Raw genomic sequence first — 19,055 nt, 5'->3', positions numbered from 1 at the left:
AACCAATGCAAAACAGAACTCTTAGAATATCATTGCTAACTGCATTAACAAGCTGATCTCCCAATCAGAATCCTGTGACAAGCACTTGTAAATAAGCCTCATTTTAACTGAATGAGACTCGCTTCTTGGTCAAGAGTTCTAGGACTAAAGTATGGGAGTGATCCAAATATTTATGGGGAAGGGGCAGAGAGAAATATTAAATAAAAATTAACCCACCCATAATCCATGATAAGTTTGTTTATTGGTTCCAACATCATTAGTAGATTGGATATTAAACAATACTTTTAAACATTCTCTTAACCAAAAATATAACAAATATTTACAATCACCCAGTAAAAATACAAAAAAGCATACAGAGGCACTGTCTTTCTAAAAGACATAAGTGTAAGAGGTATAAAAAAATAGAAGACAAACATTGCTTGTTACAGAATACTTTACAATCACTGATTTGTGCAGTTTTACAATTGCCATTGGAATACCATTACAACTGTGCAGTTTTTGCCCATATGCTCACATACGCAAAATGTCATGAATTACCAAGCTAAACTGCATTCCATGTATATATAAAGAAATTAAAGACACAACAATGACAACTGGAGGAAAAGGGAAAGGAATGAACTGGAGGTGAAATTCGTTTTCTATTTCAGAGTTTAAATTGTTGGCATTAAACATTTCAATCAATGAAGAAGTGTGTTTTTTTTCCTGATTAGTTTTTGGAAGGCAAGTGCAACGTTTTTAAAATTGCATTTCAGGTAATATGCATGACATGGACCTGTAGCACTCTTTCCTATACATTATTTGTATGAATGCAAGGCTGAAGAGATCAAGCTTCTTTCATTTACCTCCTGAGATACATTGACATAATGGATTCTTATTGAAAATCCATTACTCATCATCTGGAATCGCCTCAGCTGTGCAGCAGGATCATATCTCAAGAAGTGTTTCAAAAGCTGAAGTGAGACTCAGCTATTTCAGCATTAGTGCAAAATTTTCTTAACTTTAGAAGACAAACGCTGGCCATGTACTTATTCAAGTGAAATTAAAACCTTTTTAATTTACCTTAGATGACACTGTGTGTCAAGGTAACCGAAGTGCACCTTACAAATCACCGCTTTGGAAAACGTAGCTCAGTATTATGCCTCCTTTCACGACTTAGTTTATCTTCAATATAAATCCTGTCTCAAAGAGGAATCAAATGGCAAATTATGTACAGGCCTACTTACATATTACGATACAGGGCTTCCTTTTCCTTCTATTCGTGTAAATTAAAAACTGATGCTTGTTCCACGTTTGAGATTTTTAAACATTCCTATTGCGCTTTTAGCATAAGGCCAACTTCCTCACAATACAATTTAAAAAGAATAAATGTTATATACAGAGAAGAATTGGCCCTTTCAAGAACTTGAAAATTTTTTGACACGTAACGTGTATGGAGGGAAGGCAGCACATGCTAGTAATATGTTGTTATATAACGAATAAGCATTATGTAAACAGCACAAAATGGGGTTAAGCAGTTTTATAATGAACGGCTTAAAAAAAAAAAAAGAAATCTATCTCCTTGGGTTCACCCAAGCTCCATTTCAGTTTGGCTACTGTCCCTGATTATTCATCTGGCAAAAACCAAACCAAAACTCCAAAGGATCAGAGCAAGGACAGGCTGAGGCAGTTTGCACTGTGCAAAGAGGAAGCAGTTAAAAGGGCTCGCTGACCCGCTGCATATTTACACTCTACAGGCTCTGCATTTTTTAAAAAACGTATTAAAAGACGCCCAGTGATTTTAAAAATAATGTAATTTTAAAAGCAAACCTCTTTGATGCCATTGATACATCAAATTTAAGAGGGCAATTTTTGGCTCATGAGATTTTCAACAAGGAAAGACCTCGAGGTGGGTTGGTAATTAAAAAAAAATTACTACCAAAGAGAAAAGGCGTAAAAAATGTTTTGTATCTATAAACTGAAATATTTGAAATTAGAGAAATGCTATAATGTTGGCCCTTAGCACTATATTATTTAGAAAGTTTAAAGTTAAGTTTGCACTTATAAACTGCATGAAACGTTGTGTGAACTGGACTCTCGGAGAGCTCAGGACTCAGATTGAAAACTTTAGTTTTGACACGCGTAACTTCTTTCTTTGGCAGCCCAGGAATATCCGGCAGAAGGCATGTCCATACCACAGACATCCATGTTCATCAAACACTTTTAAACAGAATAACAGCACATCTATTTGGTTGGACATCAGCTCCAGTAAAAAAACTTTAACAGGTGCTATACAAATGCCTTCCTATCTCTGTTATGGGTTTCTAGGAAATGATCCATCAAAAAAGAGAGACATTTTTCACAAACCTATGAAACAATGGGAATGGTACTACAATGGAATATGTGGTGGTTTGTGTGCAGGAAAATTTCAACTCTGTTGTGCCATTATTCGTAACATTATTATGAATGCTAAAATCATGGAAGCCAAGCTTCAGTATTTTATCATTGTTAGTTTCCTTAAGGTCTTCGGGACGGGGGGGAGAGAGAGAGACAGAGAGAAGAGAGCCCTGATGTCTCAGCTATTTATTCCAGACATTTAAGTAGTAACATATATTCTGTAATTAATTGATGAGTTAGGTTATCAGTTCTATGTTCAGATTTGCAATTTCATGTTACAAGGCATTGAAGGAGTTCTCCATTAAATTTAGAACTATGCAACAGACAAGTATATTTCACATAGGCTTTCTGGGAAAGCTATCACTGATCTCATATGCAGATAGAAAATTTTGATTCTTGTACATACAAGCAACATTCACCTTGCACAGAAATGTAAATCTGAAAACTCTATAACTTGAAGTGTAAAATATAGAATTGATTTGAGGCACCTTGAAGACAGACAGACATCCTTCCTTCTACCCTAGACTGTAAACATTTATGATATTAAGGTTTACAAGTAAACTTTAAATATACATTGAGACATTCATGTCCACTGATTATGTTTGACTAGGCAACCATTATGCAGTAGGGGAAGAATAAAAACACAAATAATAACTCCAGTTTTTGCTATGTACTCTGGTTGGCTAAGTAAAGCTGCCATGTCATCCCAGTCTTTCATTTTTTTTTAATTTTGCATAATACACATGCAAATGTGCATTATATATATGAGTCACGGAATCATCTTTCTCTGTAAATAGCACCTTTGTAATCACCCCACCCTGCAGGACAGCATCTCTTCCAGGGACATGTGGTGTGGAACTAGAATTGCCTGCAGCTTCACTGGATTTTAAAGTGTGATTTGAAGTCACATTTGTTGGGCATTTCCAAAATCCAGCATACGAGCTTGAGATAAGAGAATAAATTCCACCTTGTAATTATACCAGGCACTTGAGAATAAGAAGTACTGAAGTTTCACCCCCCCCAACCCCCCCCCCAAAAAAAAGCTTAGAGCAACAGCATACCTAAGACTTGTCTTGTTCTCTTTTTAAAAATGTGCTTACGGGGGTGAGTAAGTGACACCGGTAGGTGACTGTGGTGGCAACAGATATTATGCTTCATTTTACAAGTTGTCAGATATGTACAACTATATTTGAAGCATTCAATATGTTCGTGGTAAAATCTGGGTTGATCCAGAGCGATTTTCCTCAACATGGCAATTTATTGGGACGTCACATGGGGATCTGGAAGATTATTCATCTCCAATGTACTTTAAAGTCGCTGAATCAGTGGGAATCTATTACTTGGGACTTTGTAGATGACATGTGCAGGGAAGTTTAACTCTCAATTGTCCATAACATAACATTGTTATAAATGTTGAAATCATGGATGTCAAGCTTTAGTATGTTCTCATTGTTGGTTGTTCTTGGGGGAAATAAAAGAAGAGTTTTGATATCTTAGCTATTCATTCTAAACATTTAAGGTTAATTAGCAAAATATATTCCATTAATAATTCTTGAATTAGATGGGTTGTCCATTCCCTTCTATGTTCAGATTTGTAATCACATTTTAGATATTCATATTTCATATTTTTTAACTTTCTGGTTGGAATGCAAGGAGTTTCCACCCAAATACATTGAGAAGACAATATATAGAGAAAATTTGATATACAAGCTGTTATACATTATTTTTGGCAACAAGAACAGTAGCCCAAATGCCAGTAGTAAAGTCAAGTCATCAATGGCTTAAAATGTTGAAAAATGCCTTTCGTTTCAAATCTGCAAAATTCTTTGCCTTTTTGTGTTTGTCATAGACTGAGAATTACCATTTTTTTCAAATGCCAGAACTCTTCTTGGATTTCATAAACAAAAATCTATGAACAACTTTTTTAAGTGGGGGGGGGGTGTCTTACAACCAAACTGCTCTTATGGAATGGGAAAAGTTTCAAATAAAATTGGAAGTCCAAAATAAAATACAGGCTTTACTATCATCAGTATCACCAACACTACCATCATCTAATGGCCTTTTTACTTCTATGTCTTTGCTCCTAAATTTGCAAGTTTGAAAATTTTAGGCTAATTTCTAAAAAAAATGGAACCTGTTGGATACTTTTCCAATGCAAGTCTTGTAGAAGGAAAAAAAACATTTGTAATGATACAAATGTGCCATGAAACTATTTATAGACAAGGGGGAAGAAAAGGGAATGTAGGAAAGGGGAAAAAATGCAACTACTCCCTTATAGTGATCATTTGGCAGCTGAAAGAAACTGTGTGTATTTCACTGGTTTTAAAATATAGAATCAGTAGATGGCAGTATTTCACTATTGTATGCACATCAAATCACACTCAATATATACTTCTGAGGATTTGATATTTTACAGTTTGACATGGCCACTGTGTATAAACCTCTAGCTGCATTCATGAACATCCAGTTCCTCAGAATTTTTTTTGCTTAGCATAAGACATCACACTAACACCTAAACAATTTGCTTCCTTATTTTCTTTGCAAAAGCATTCACATTAGCCAACCAGAGCATTCCAATATTTTACAAAAAAAAAAGAACCTTATATAAATTCCAAATTAATAAATTACTTTTCAGATTGTTGCAGGAAGTTTCTTTAGTTTTGATGTAGTTTTCCAATTCAGTAAGTACATAAAATAACTTTCTTCAATTGAGAGCCATAATAGTTATAGAGAAAATATCTGAACAAAGTCTATTTAAAAGATTCTATAGTTCTTCTACAGAAGATTGCTCCCAAGTTGGCCTCCACATATCATATATTAGGTCCTTCTTGATACTGCAATAGAGGGTCAGTATTTCTTAGAATGAGTATTTCTCTTTTCAACGTAAGTCTCCAATCGAACTGATTGCAGTGGGCTGAAGCAAATTCATAATTACAATCCAGATAATTCACCCTACTAGTTGAAGAGAGCAAACACAATTCTTTGAAGTCAATAGCAGCAAGCTGTCAGCTATAGCTGACAATACTGTAAAATTCCTTCCTCCAATGTTGGTAAATTTTGAAACAAGTTTCACAGGAAGCACAGAGACTAGACGGCTGATACTTGTTCATCTTCTGTGAAATAAGAAAAACAATGTGAACTCTTTATGTCATGAATATACAATATATTTCAATTAAAGCTGTGTCATATCTACTGTTAGAAACCTAGGATTTTTTGGGAGGAGTTAAAATAGATCTTATTTTTTAAAAAATTAAAAACCGTTCTTTACTGCTATCACTGTTGCTCATGCAAAGAATGATGAACATTTAAAAAAAACATTTTCTAAAACTTATCTAATTCTAAATCATGATGGCAATTTAATACGGTGTAGCTCATAATGTTGGAATTTGATTCATAATACCATTCAGAGGCTTTAAAGATAGTTGGCTTGGCTTGTGCCTTTCATACTGAAATGCCAACATGACATTTGGACATTTTCAAAAAAAAAAAAAAAAAAAAAAAGTAAATATAGTAAATTAAACTCAGTGTTGACTCTCAGCCATACTCTGCAAATGATCTGACAAAATTCTCACAGAATGAGACAGTGTGGTAATGTAAAGTTCAATGTCTGGGATTGTGGAGGACCAGTCAGTCACTGAGTAACCCTATTATTAGTCATAGTCACTCAAACAGAATTGGAAGATAATTATTTGATTCTCCACTCCTTTGATTACACGTAATACAATATGCAATTAAAAGATAATTTTGTATTAGTGGCTATATAATCTATCCTAAGTGTCTATTTGGTACGGTAGTTAAGGCATCAGGCTCGGAACTCACAGGAGACTGTGAGTTTAACTGTGTGACCCTGGTCCAGTCACTTTATCCTCTAGGAAGGAGGCAATGGCAAACCTCTTCCCCCAAAACACTTCCAAGAAAACTACAGGGGACTTATTCAGGTGGTCACCAGGAGTAAGAATTGATTCAAAAACACAAAATATAAAAGTAAAATCCATCTTAATCTATTGTTTTTGAGCTCTATAGCATGTAGGTCAGAAAGGCTGATTTATTCTACCAAAAAAAAAAAATTAATGCCTGATGAACCAATGCTTAGAATATTTCATAGAAACCTAACACTTTAATCAAATGTTTGTCTAGGTTTAGCAATATATATTCATAGAGAAATACACACATTGGATCCACCCATTTTTTAAAAAAACATTGTGCTCAATAATGCGACTTACAAGCTGCTTTTGCACAAAACAACAAAATGATTTCAAAGCAAACTGGACAAGATTATACTAAAATTCCAGTTTTATAAAAGCAAAATCTGTGAAAAGCGTTCAGATTCATGGATTCAATTAAAAACAGAGCCAGACAAAGCACAAATAATGGCAGACAACGGAAAATGGAATGCAAATGTCATGGAAGTCAAAATTGCTTATTTCCAAGAGGTAAATGAGCAACAAAGAGAAACGTGAAAACCCCAGATTCAACTTTAAAAAAAAAAAATCTTCATTTTATAAATTCTGGGGTTTTTTTAAATATTGCTGTTGAGGTTTAAATGGTTCAGAACAGAGGTCAAATATAAGGCGTCAATGTGATACAATTAGTGGGTCTCTGTGGATTTGATTTTGTCCAGTGAGCAATTTCAAGTCTTATAAATAATTGAAACTGCAATTTAAAGCCTCAGCTGTTCACTCTTTTTGATCTAACAGTGTTCTCTTAGAACCTTATTTGTGGAAGTTAATACCCATGTACTGCTTGGCTACCCCGTGCGTACACCTACATCACTTAACTGCAGGGAGAGGTATCACATTGAGATTCTAGCTAGGTTTAATAATGCTCTGTTGAGTAGCATGTTAGGAAATATTCAGCTTCCTGCACAACAGAAACCTGTACTTGATAGGTTCTGCGCTCGGTTAAAGTTGCTTCATGGAACTCCATGTAGCAGAGATAGACACTGCTAATCATAATTCTGTTTATCGCTAGTACATAAAAGCAGAGCTAATGTAACTACTTTCAAAATAATTTCTGTTACATCGGTCACAGCCTTTTAAATAGCTGAGAACAATTGTTTTCTTCCTTTTATTGTGGGTAGGATAAGGCATTTTGGACTTGTTTCTTCCAAATATGCTAGCTAATAATTAGTGCCTAATACATTTTCTGTTTTTTTTTCCTTTAGGGTCACTTTATTCTCATATAAGCATATGTAAAGCATATACAAATGAACGAAGAGGGGAGAAGAGGGGAGAAAAGAATCACTGAAGCACATTAATGGAGAGGGTTGTAAGGTAAAGACAAACTGTGCACTTCCCCAAATTTAAAATAAACCACATACGACTTTACTCAACAGCTATCAAAGGAGATTTTTTAACATACCATCCTCTTCACTATTTGCGCCAGTCATATCTGCTAACTTAGGATGGGACGGTTGCCGGCCATGCCACTTAGGCATCTTCTTTGGAAAACAGGCCACTGGTTCGCTACTCAGAGGAGTGCAGGAGAGCCTAGACAGCATCTTTGACCTCTGCACCGCCACACTATAGTCTGGAGGCTTTAGGTGTGGGTGGTGGGATCCTTCTTTTATGTCCGCTAAAGAAATCCCCATATATCCTGGAGGGGTGGGCGGTGGCTCCCTATATCTAGTGTCTTCCTTAGATGAGGTGACACAGTACACTAGCACAAGAAATAAGCAATGGAAATGTTAATGAAGGAAACAAAGACAAAATAAAAGCATTTTTTTTTAAAAAAAACAATGAAATGTTATAATGACTTAATTAAAAACTGATTAAACAAAAGGTAAATGAAAATTATTCATAAAACTCTTTTTTTCTAGAAAACGTTCAGATACTAGATTAACTGCCCCGGGCTTTACAAAAAACTATTATTTTGGAAAATTTATCATATTGGCTGATCTATTAATATGTCACTAACAAGCCACAATGACACCAAAATGACAGGACATGTCATCACACAAATGCCATCCTTACATACGTGTGTCAAAAATTGAATGCAAGTAGGTAAATTGTAGCATTTGATGACATAGTCATACATGATATATGTGTCACAAACATTCTTCTAAATAAGGTGCCAAGATACCATCCAGAGAAGTCTTGCACTAAAGATTCTTTGATATCATTTTTGTTTAGGCAAACTGTTCATAAAGGGGAAATTTGGATTATGAGGTGTTTGGAGTTGTATTTTTAAGTGATTGGCACCAAAAACAAGGCAGATGCATTAAATAATCAGTATTGACCTGAACTATTTGATGAGTGGAAGTTATTTTTTCAAAACCCTACTTCTTCAAGCACCAATGGATTACAAACTGTTTTCATAAGTTACTTGATTCCCAACAATCTAGAATTTACTGAACAAAGTATTTTAAAAATAAAAATAAACAGCACATAGTGCAATCAAATGCAATTTAGTTTGTCCTTTCCCCATCCAAACATTATACTATATTTCATATATTTAATATGATCTATTTTTTAATTCCAGCAATAAGTCCATGCAATTAAAACACCCAAATACAATTAAAATCATTGTTTGCCTTCATAAAATTTTGATGTGGTTTTGTTGGCAAAGCTTCTTGTCATTTATTTGTCCTCAACTTTAAAGCTATCTCATTCTTACTGTAAGAGACATCTGCATCTGCAATGCACATTAAAAAGGAAAGGGTTTCAACTGCATGTGCCCACCTGCCAGACTGACTTTTTTGATGCCCCCGAGTGTGATCTCTCTTACAAATTTAGATTTGCAATCTTGCATTTTCTGAAAAGGTAACTTAGGGCCCTAAAATGCTATGTATTTCTTCCTTTTGGAGACAGGCAGGAAGGACTGATCTTGGAGAAATAAGAATTGAAAATTTCCACGGATACTAGAGTAGGGATAAGAGATTACTAGGTTTGTAATGCTCCATTGAAAGGCCATTTCTAAACTCTGACCACTTCCATATTTATTACAAAATTTTCCAAGTATATTCCAATATTATATAATTATCAATTATCTCTGACTATCATCTACATATACATACTGGTTGTCCTCAACTTACAACAGTTCATTTAGCTGCCATTCAAAGGTTAAAGGCACTGAAAAAAGTAATCTATGACCGTTTTTCACACAATCACTGCAGCATTCCCATGATCACATGATCAAAATTTGGATGCTTGGCAACTGGTTCATAATTATGACCTTTGCTGTGTCCCAAGGTCATGTGATCACCTTCTGCGACCTTCTGACAAGCAAAGACAATGAGGAAGCCAGATTCACTTAACAACTGGGTTACTAACATATCAACTGCAGCAATTCACTTAACAACTGTGGCAATTAAGGTTGTAAAATGGGACAAAATTCACTAAACGTCTCATTTAACAACAAAAAGTTTGGGCTCAATTGTGGTGGTAAATTGAGGACTACCTGTATAAAAAAGGCAACAAATGCAGTCTGAAATCTTGAAGAATCTATTAATGGGGTGGGGGAGCAAAAGAGGACACTGGAATATTATGGTCTATCTTACTCTTCCTATTCTACACCCGTCACATCTACAAAAGACAAATCAGGGTACATTGCTAAAGCTCCTGAAGTTTCTAGATCAAGTTTATTTACTGTGACAAGGCATGCAATTTGCAGCCATTTCAATTTTAAAAGAACTGTTTTCCAGAAATGGTTAAAAAAAAAAAAAACCTGACTGCCAAATGACAGGCTACATTTTACTGAAACCATTATTTTATTGGAATGGAGTAAGCCTCTTTTGGGATATTAAAATAAAAAGTAACATTCCATTATAAATAGGTATTTTGATTAAGTAGACAGGCGATGATTGTATGTTCATGTTCTAATTCTCAACTGTACTATGAATCTGAGTAATTCTTTTTAAAGTGTGGCTTAATTCTGCATCCTTAGGAAAACAAAAAAAAAAGTACAGCTGCTAAAATTAGTAAGGCAAGAACAGGGTCAAAGCTGTGAAATGAGTAAGTTTGACTAGGCAGACAATATTGGTTTTATGGAGTTCAGTTATAATCCTGCACAAACTTTCAGCAATGTTAGTTTTGCCTTTATGAATGAAATATCAATACATGGCCTCTTGCTTTTGGACATGAAAGTAATGGTACAAGCAAATTGTTTATGAACTGGATTTCATTCTACCTATTTGTTATATGGGTTGTTATTATATTGTTATCCCACTTTTTAAAAATATGTTTTGATCAATTCAAGGCAGTGAACATACTTAATACTCCTGCCTCTTATTTTTCCCTCAACAATCTGTCAGGTGGGTTGGCTGAGAGAGAATGACTGGCCCAATGTCACCTAACTCAGGGGTCCCCAACCCCTGATCCATGGACTGGCACTGGTCTGCAGCATGCCAGCAACTAGGCCAGGCAAACAAGCAAAGCCCCATCCAAGGAATGCATGCAAAACAACAGCCCCTCCAGTCCGCAGAAAAAACTCTGCGGACTGGCCCCTGGTGCCCAAAAGGTTGGGGGCTGTTGAACTAACTGGCTTTCATGCCTAAATAGAGACTAGAACTCACAGTCTCCTGGTTTCTCGGCCAGCGCCTTTACCACTAAACTAATAAGCTCTTTTTTTTCTCTTTTGCTAAAAGGAGGTTGGTAGTCCTGCTTTTATCTTTTCTTAAAACAAAATTAATTATTATTGCTAATTAATTTTCTTTAATTAACATAATATCAGCAATTCTCTTCTCATTTGGCACTAAGAAATTTGGAACTCTTCATCAGCACAAAGCAGCATAGAATTTTTTAAAAACTATAAACAAACTGGAATGCATGGAAAAAAGGAGAAAAAAAATCTAGGTGCTAGAACAGTGTTTCTCGATTTCTCAATATTTATAGTCTTCTGTTTAATTTACTACACCCTTTAATGGAGGCTATTATTCTCTTTCTTCTATTTTCAGAAGATTGTGGATCCATGCTGTCAAAACTGATCGACAAGCTTGTGACCTGACAGGCAAAGGGTGCAAAAACAGTCTAATATGGAAATCTCTGGAAGAAGAGTAACAAATTGCCTAGATAGGTCTGTTCAGTGAGATATGCTTTTCAAAAGCACATGAAAAAGAAAGGCATTAGTTTTCAGGGGATGGACCCTAAACTTTCAACAAACAGAACTCTAGAAGAATTTTTCTGAAATACCTAAATTGCTTTCCTCATAGCCATGTCACTGGGAAACTGGAGAGTAATAAATGGATAGGTAGCTGATTAGGTTAGGCAAACATAGCTTTTCTCACAGAATGTGCAAGGTACACTTTGGTACGGTGATTATGATACTACGCAGCATATGATTCATTTAATTTGAAATCTGAAATAAATATAGATGTGAAGACAGAATCTAGGAACAGAGACCATTGGATACTGAAAAAAACACTTTTTTTCTTAAGCACTGAGCACAATCTACTGTTTTTTTCTATGCATTCTTCCCATTATATCTGGCTTTCTAATGCCTTAAAATATTCCTTTCGCAATCCCTTCCACAGTATATGGGCGTGGCTTATGTGAATGTAGAAGCATGTCATCTTCTAGAATGTAGCACCCCACATATGTCCTTTAAGAAAGGGTGTTCAAAAGAACCAGGGGACAATTGTACATGTACCGTGTTTCCCCAAAAATAAGCCCTCCCCCGAAAATATTTAAATGCATGTGCAGCCGGTCCCCATAATTTCCTCTGGTTAGGGAGACAGAGCTGGAAATCAGTTAAGACGGCAAGAGGAGCCCTGTCTTGCTCCACACACCCCAAAATAATAAGACCTCCCCAAAAATAAGGCCAAATAAGGCTTATTTCGGGGTTCAAAAAATATAAAACGGTCTTATTTTCGGGGAAACACAGTAATAGTACTGCGCTTTCTTAATCCACAAAGAGAAATAAATACATGGTATGCCCATGCCATAGTTAATCTTTTAATGTCTACACTATAATCTATTCTATGTTACTATCCAAGGACAACATTTTGATTTAGTGCAAGAATAATAATTTCTTAAGTACCCTTTTGTCTGAAAGCAATGCTACAAATGGCACAAGAGGATATTTTATGTGACATCCTTCATCTTCAATCAAAAAATGGAATTTGGCATGGAGTCTGTTTCTTCTTAAAAATAGTTGTTTCCTACAATAATAGGTGTTTGATTGATGGCCAATATGACATGCTTGGGAAATGATACATGAAGATGATTTCCTTCCTGTCTTGAAGGCAAGGCAAAAATGAATGCACTGCCAAATTGCTGGAGAGAAAAATATCTCAACTGGATTTATTCATCACAAATTTTCTCTCCCGACTGGTGGTACTTAGTGTAAATGGTCAAAAAAGTCAAATTCTTAACAAAAGAACTGCAAGAAATTTCTTATAAGAAAATATACAAAAAGTCCCAAAGTTGACACAATCTCTCTCTCTTCCCTGCCAGTCAATAAAACATGCTGCCTATTATTTTAAATCCCACCCTTCCCCCAAGGAGATCTGGAGACACTCCAGCAGAGGACTTGAGTTGATTGAAGACATGTGTACAAGAACTTTTTACATGCAAATTGGCCATGAGGGCTGTTGAAACCGCTCAACTACATAATACACAACAGCTGTGGAAACATCCACTGGCTTTTCATCACGCTTACCTATGAGGCCATGTTCTGTACTTGAAGTGACAGTTTTGTAAGCTGCATCACTGCCTGTTTTAGCGTCCAAAACATCATTTTGCTCTGCTGTTAAACTCTCCAGTCCTCTTCGTTTTATGGTCCCATAGTTCGTTTCATGCATGTCTGACAGGGAAGTAGACGAAGCCCAACTGTGCCGGGACTGGTCAAAGTCCATGCCAGTTTTGAGTTGCCGACTACCATCTGAATGGCTGTGTGACTGCAAATGAGTCTCCTCAGGACAGCAGCTGGATGGCTCCACTTCAGCAATGGCCCTTTCTAAATGAGCATGGCGGTAAGAGTTTAAGAGGTCCCACCCCTTTTGGTTCTGTATGTTTTGAAAATTATCATGAGAATTACTCGAACAAGAGGTCCAGCTTCCACGGCCGCTATCTGCTGCTTCTATTGTGAGGTGCTCATGAGAAATTTCCTCGGTACTCATGGAAGATGGGACAGGCAGCCCTCGGATCACTGGAGGTCTAGGCAGCGGCCAGCTTAAACTGAAGACAGCACGAATTAGAAGGAAAACAAAAATGCTGTTGAAATGACCATGCAAGCAAATCGGTAGGGACAGAATCAGTATTAAAATTGCAATGTTTTATAGTTCAAAAGAGCAAGGAAATATATTTTGCACTTCCTTCAACATTTTAAAAATATTAACTGAATGTGGCAATAGTCTTAATTATTGTTTGCCCAGGTATATCTAATAACAAGCTTAATCTATGATTTTCTTCTAGATAAAACAATTGCCCATTTCTGCCAAGTTTTCCCAAAGTCAGCAAATATAGTTTATCTTTCTTTCTCTTTTGTCAGTTCAGTGAGAACTGACTAGTAATATTCATATGTTCCTGTTTGTAAATAACAGAAACTACAACATATTTATAAACTCATCTTTGTATTTAAAGGACATCTTAGAAGCAAACTATTATTAAACACTCCATTAGGGAATTAAACATTGGGATCTTTATTTTGTAAAATCCTTTGGTAAGGATTATGTTTGTTTTTTACTTATACACTGCTCAGAGTCACTTAGACAGTGAAATGGTGGTATGTAAATTTGATAAAAAAATTAAAAATGTTTTTTTGTGAAAGGCACGGAATAATCAGTAGAAATTAAAACACGGGGTTGTGCTGTGCTTCAAAAAATATTATGTGAATATGCCTAGGATTTTGTTGAGAGACCAGGGCCACCAAAGCTTTTAAAACAACAGTCATTCTTCAGCCTTTTGCTGGCAGCAATCATAACAGAAATAACCAGAAGGGTGACTACATACAATGGGCACATGCCTGGAAATGCATCTCCTCCTTGCATGGCAGAACTATGAAACAATTGTTGCCAACCACTGCATCATGTTGTATCTTAAACAAAAAACAACAACAACACCTACCTCTTTTGTCTTTTTAAATACGTTTGAAGCACGCTATACCAGAGGGAATTTATTTAAATCTCACTTCCATGCATTTTCTCCCACTTACATTATTATCACACCAATTTAAGCTTTTCCAATATGGAGAGAATTCTAAATCTGAGGTTCTTTCAGCAGAAGTGACGGCTTGCCCTTCTGTGAAGTGCTAAACGGCTTTTCAGCAGGCTAACAATCCCCTTGAGTGTGATGACACCACCAGCAGCAAATGATTTGACTGTAACATCTCAATGTTATGGCACACCAGTCAATTAGCACCACCTGTCCTGTGGGAAGGGTCTCTTAAGAGGAAAGGAGGCAGGGAAGAAACAGGCAAAGACCAACCCAGAAGCTGATTCAGCTGGACCTTTTCTTATCCTCCCACAGGGGCCATTAAACCAAGGGCCTTGGGAAAAACCCTAGAGATTTGTTAATTTATCTTAAACATCTGTTGTGAGATTTTCAATGTTCAAATAGCTTATGAGCTGCTTTTTTTTTTTTTTTTGTCCTAAAAGATAAGACTATCAATAACCATCCTGGAGGAAGAAATGATTCTTACCCAGGGCAAGTCTGGTTGTATTCAAGTGGTGGCTGAAAGGGCTCTCTCCTTTCCCCTGCCCCAACTGCATCCATCACCATCGTCTGAGGGAGACACCTCTCATCCTGAAGGGCTGCAGACATGGAGTCAGCAGAACAGTTGCTGACAATGCTGGATCGTGAGGAGATCTCACTATGGCTGGAATCGGAAAAATTCTCAGATTTGGCAGACGGGATCAGGGCATACCCTAAACATGACATGAGAAGACAGCATTGGAGAAAACGTAATCACACCACCATTCAAAATAGCTTTGCCTGAGAAATAGTTTTTCCCCATTTTATCTCTTTTCTTACAAGACTTTTCGCCATTTGTTTTATGCAAGTTCCTTTTGCTCAATGGAAAACAATAAAATGCAACAGAATGGAATAATTCCTTTATGAATTAATTGGAACGTTAAGGGACAAAAACTGTGTAACTTCTTTCAACGATCTGTTTCAAAGAGGCTGTTATGTGCTAAACCAACCAGGACTTTCAAGTGCAGCAAGAACAGCTTCTTCAAAAGCTAGACAAACCAGGAAGAACCTTGCTTTCCAGCTGATCAAGTAAAAGGATAGTGCAATCAAAAGCAATGAGCCAGCTACAGACTCCATAGAATCGAGTGCAAACACTTTTTCTGCAGGTTGAATGCTTTCTCCCAAAGAAGTCGTTCTGTTTGCACAGTTATATGCTATACCTCCTGCATTGCTTCTATTTAATCAACATATTAAATAAAGGCATATTGATTTCTCTGCAAATTTTGTTTCACTCTATTTGCAAACACGGTAAAAGTGCTGGATGATTGCCTTTGTTTTTAGAAAGACCAGATATTTAAGAAAATATCTAATTATATAGAATTTTAATTTTGTTTCTCATTTAGCATATGATGGTAATATTGGTCTAACATCTCATTTGTGATAAATTGTCCACAACTGTCTCTTTTTCTGCTATGGAGACAGTTATAGTTAACTGTGGCTTTATCAGAATAGACTTGAGGTCTTCTAGTACAGTGGTCCCCAACCTTTTTATCGCCGCGGGCCGCTGAGCGCGCGCAGGGGTGGGGGCACGGCCCAGGAGCTTTTGCGCACGGCCCATTGCGCACGGCCCAGGAGCCTTTGCGCTGCAGCGTTCATGTCCCCCGGCCGCTGCGCGGCCCGGTGCCAGGTACTCCACGGCCCGGCACCGGTCCGCGGACCGGGGGTTGGGGACCACTGTTCTAGTAGGTGTTTGGATGATTTATAATATGAGGGTTTCTTATTATCTAACCATTATATTTAAAAAACCATACTTTTAACCTAATCTTCAGTTTCTGAAATGAGGAATATGTGGTGAAGAAGCTGGAAAAAGAAAAACCAAATCAAAAAATGGTGTGAATCCAGCAAAATCTAGGGAGAAATAAAAATGTGCAGCCTTTTGGTGCCCTCTGATAAGAGAAGCAATTGTACATGTCCTATATTCAAAACACCCTTCTTTCTGGTCACATGATTTGAGGCAGAACTGCTATTTGAGGAGTTGAAAAGAATTCTAGAAGCTTTGCTTTGCCTACTTTCCCTACTACATTGTACGGTATTCTATACAATCACTGTAAGATAATGTGTGTACACCTTAACATACTGCAAGTAGAAAAAGAGAATCATTTGACCTGGTTATTGGTTGGAATTATACAAATATTTTATCTATAAGCTGCATTTTAAAATGGGGAAACGTTTTATCATCTTATTCCATTGTTTGTGATGACCAGAACTAAACCTGCACAGAAAGCATTACAAATTATTTTTGGTAACAGAAAAAAAGATCATAAGCAGTTTAAATCATCATTTTCATTGTTTTAAAATGAATTTAATTTAAAATGTTGCTGGGGAATCTTCAAAATGATATAAATATGGGGCAACCAGAAAGAAGAAATGTTTTTGGCTCTGCTTCTTCTCTAGCATTCCAGCTATCCATAAACTGCCTTGATGTGGGAAATCTTTGTTTAAGGAGGTAATTGTTCTTTACCAGTATGAATTAAGAATTATAGGGGACAAGAAAGGAATATAATATTTATGTAATAAAGAAAAATTAAACACAGTGACTATAATTTATCTGAATGTCTACTTTTTCAGTTTAATTAAAAATAAATGGAGAGTGAAATATGAGCTACCTGTCTGTTTCTAGTATTCCTCTGGGAATATCCGTCCTGGCATATACAGTTATTTTTTGTGAATGATACATGCAATACTGAAGATGTCAGTTTACCTGCCAGTATGGAAAAGAATAATCTCTTCCATTGATGTGAGTATCAATTATCATTATATATCAACCTTAGAGCTGAGTCACAGTATGTCACTGTGCAGGATTCCTACAAATTTAACCTGCATTAAGTTTCAAGCTTTTTAATCTTTTGGACTATAACTGTTGAAGCTCATATATTCTGTTCTAGATCTTAGCTTTAAAAAGATCAGAACATAACAAAAGCTTCAACAGTTGTATTCCATTTTTCAATTACTTAAACTGAGCCTCAGGCAAAGTTAATCTCTTATTTGAGATTGCAGCTGAAAGCTGATTCAGAATTTAAGGGAAATGTCACAGTACATACAACACATTTATAGTTTTGGCTTTAGCTGATATAACAGACCCTGAAGGTATAGAACAGGGTTGTCAAACTCAATTTCATTGAGGGCCGCATCAGGGTTGTGTTTGACCTCGGGGGGGCCGGGATGGGCATCGCCAGGGTGGGCATGGCCAGCTTTACATCACTCGTGTCGGGGGCGCATGTGGTGGCCTGAGCACTCTGCCTGTGAAAACAAGCTCCCGAGCTCTGTTTTCGGCTGGGACGGCCTCCTGCAACCATTTACCAGCAAAATCAGAGTATGCTGCCCTCCCGAGTTCCATTTTCGCTGGCTAGTCCTTTGCTGTTTCCGGGGGGGGGGGGGGGGCAGATCAAAGCACCTCGCGGGCCAGATCCAGCCCCCCGGCCTTGAATTTGACACCCCTGGTATAGAATATGAGGGTCAAATATGAGCATAATATGGAGTTTTGAATGTCTTTTCTTTTTTACATTAAAAAGGTCAAACACAACAAGAGTTGCCTGACAGTGAGATGGGCAGCACAAAATTTAAACAAACAAACAAACAAGTGCAGACGGATTATTTAATTCCCTTTTCCCCTTCTGTTGGTCAACTAGAACTACTAATCTCTCCAGATCTGCCAGGTACTTTTGGGCCTACCTCCTGATAAGCAACAGGAAATGTTGCCACTCCAAACTATTGTTTACCAGCTTCAAGCAAGGCCTCATCATCCATTCAGAGGGTCAGAATACCTAATATATTCCTTACCACTCTCTCTGTCTCTTCTCTCTCACAATTTTTCCTCTTCAGTGATTCTGCTTATTGAGAAACCTATAATATGAAATTGAGATACCCTAATACCTAAGGACACTTCACGTTTCTCATAGTAAGTTTGTGTCTTTTTTGCTTATGTATACAAATGCATATAGGTACTATATATCCTATTAAATATTGTTATTCCCAGTTTAGAATTAAAAAGACACTAGCTTATAACAAAACTAGCGATGACAAAGGAAAATATACACAATATCTCTCATAGTGTTTCTCCTACTCAATAGTACTATGTTTTAAAAATATCTTGCGGGCTTGATGATTGCAGAAAACATTCCCCACAATATGTACATTATTTCTCTTTAATGCCTTTTAACAACCTTCTCCAACCCAACATCATCCGGATATGTTGCAAGAACTCACAGAACTCCCATCAATTTGACCAATGGTTGTGATAAAGCAATGGAGAGTGGAAGGCTGTCAAATACTCTTATTTACAAGTTTCTTTTTAAATGTGGGGTATATAATGAGTTTGTAGATTAAGCGGAAGCAATCACTAACATACATTCTTCCCTAATATACTGTACTTCTGAGGTTCATAGATGAGATTTGTTCCCCCATTAAAAAGTAAATGAGTTCTCAAGTCAATCTCAACTCCTTATGGTTAAATTCATAGAGTTTTCTTGGCAGTATCATGCTTCATTTGCTTCGATTTTCTTTTGGCTGAATTTTCAATTCCTGAGTCCAACTAATAACCAAGGCCAACTCTTT

At 36.6% G+C, this 19,055-nt stretch overlaps 1 protein-coding gene across 11 annotated transcripts in view; it reads right to left on the bottom strand.

The window, feature by feature from the left end:
* Positions 1 to 222: 222 nt before the first annotated feature.
* Positions 223 to 19,055, bottom strand: part of RAPGEF6 (Rap guanine nucleotide exchange factor 6) — a 167,898-nt gene continuing 149,065 nt past the window's right edge. For 8 of the 11 annotated variants that reach the window (XM_034404239.3, XM_087883656.1, XM_087883657.1 and 5 more), the window contains 4 exons: positions 14,950 to 15,175; positions 12,970 to 13,487; positions 7,735 to 8,031; positions 223 to 5,486 (listed from right to left, as the gene is read on the bottom strand). In XM_034404239.3, coding sequence (XP_034260130.1) covers positions 5,461 to 5,486; positions 7,735 to 8,031; positions 12,970 to 13,487; positions 14,950 to 15,175 — 1,067 coding nt within the window. In that variant the 3' untranslated portion in view covers positions 223 to 5,460. The remainder of the gene's footprint in view (positions 5,487 to 7,734; positions 8,032 to 12,969; positions 13,488 to 14,949; positions 15,176 to 19,055) is intronic. The other 3 variants (XM_034404265.3, XM_087883658.1, XM_087883659.1) reach the window with 1 other exon arrangement.

This window comes from Pantherophis guttatus, chromosome 2 (genome assembly GCF_059756535.1).
Source record: "Pantherophis guttatus breed Tessera chromosome 2, ASM5975653v1, whole genome shotgun sequence".
Taxonomy (NCBI): Eukaryota; Metazoa; Chordata; class Lepidosauria; order Squamata; family Colubridae; genus Pantherophis; species Pantherophis guttatus.
This window is presented reverse-complemented; position numbering and strand designations above follow the sequence as displayed.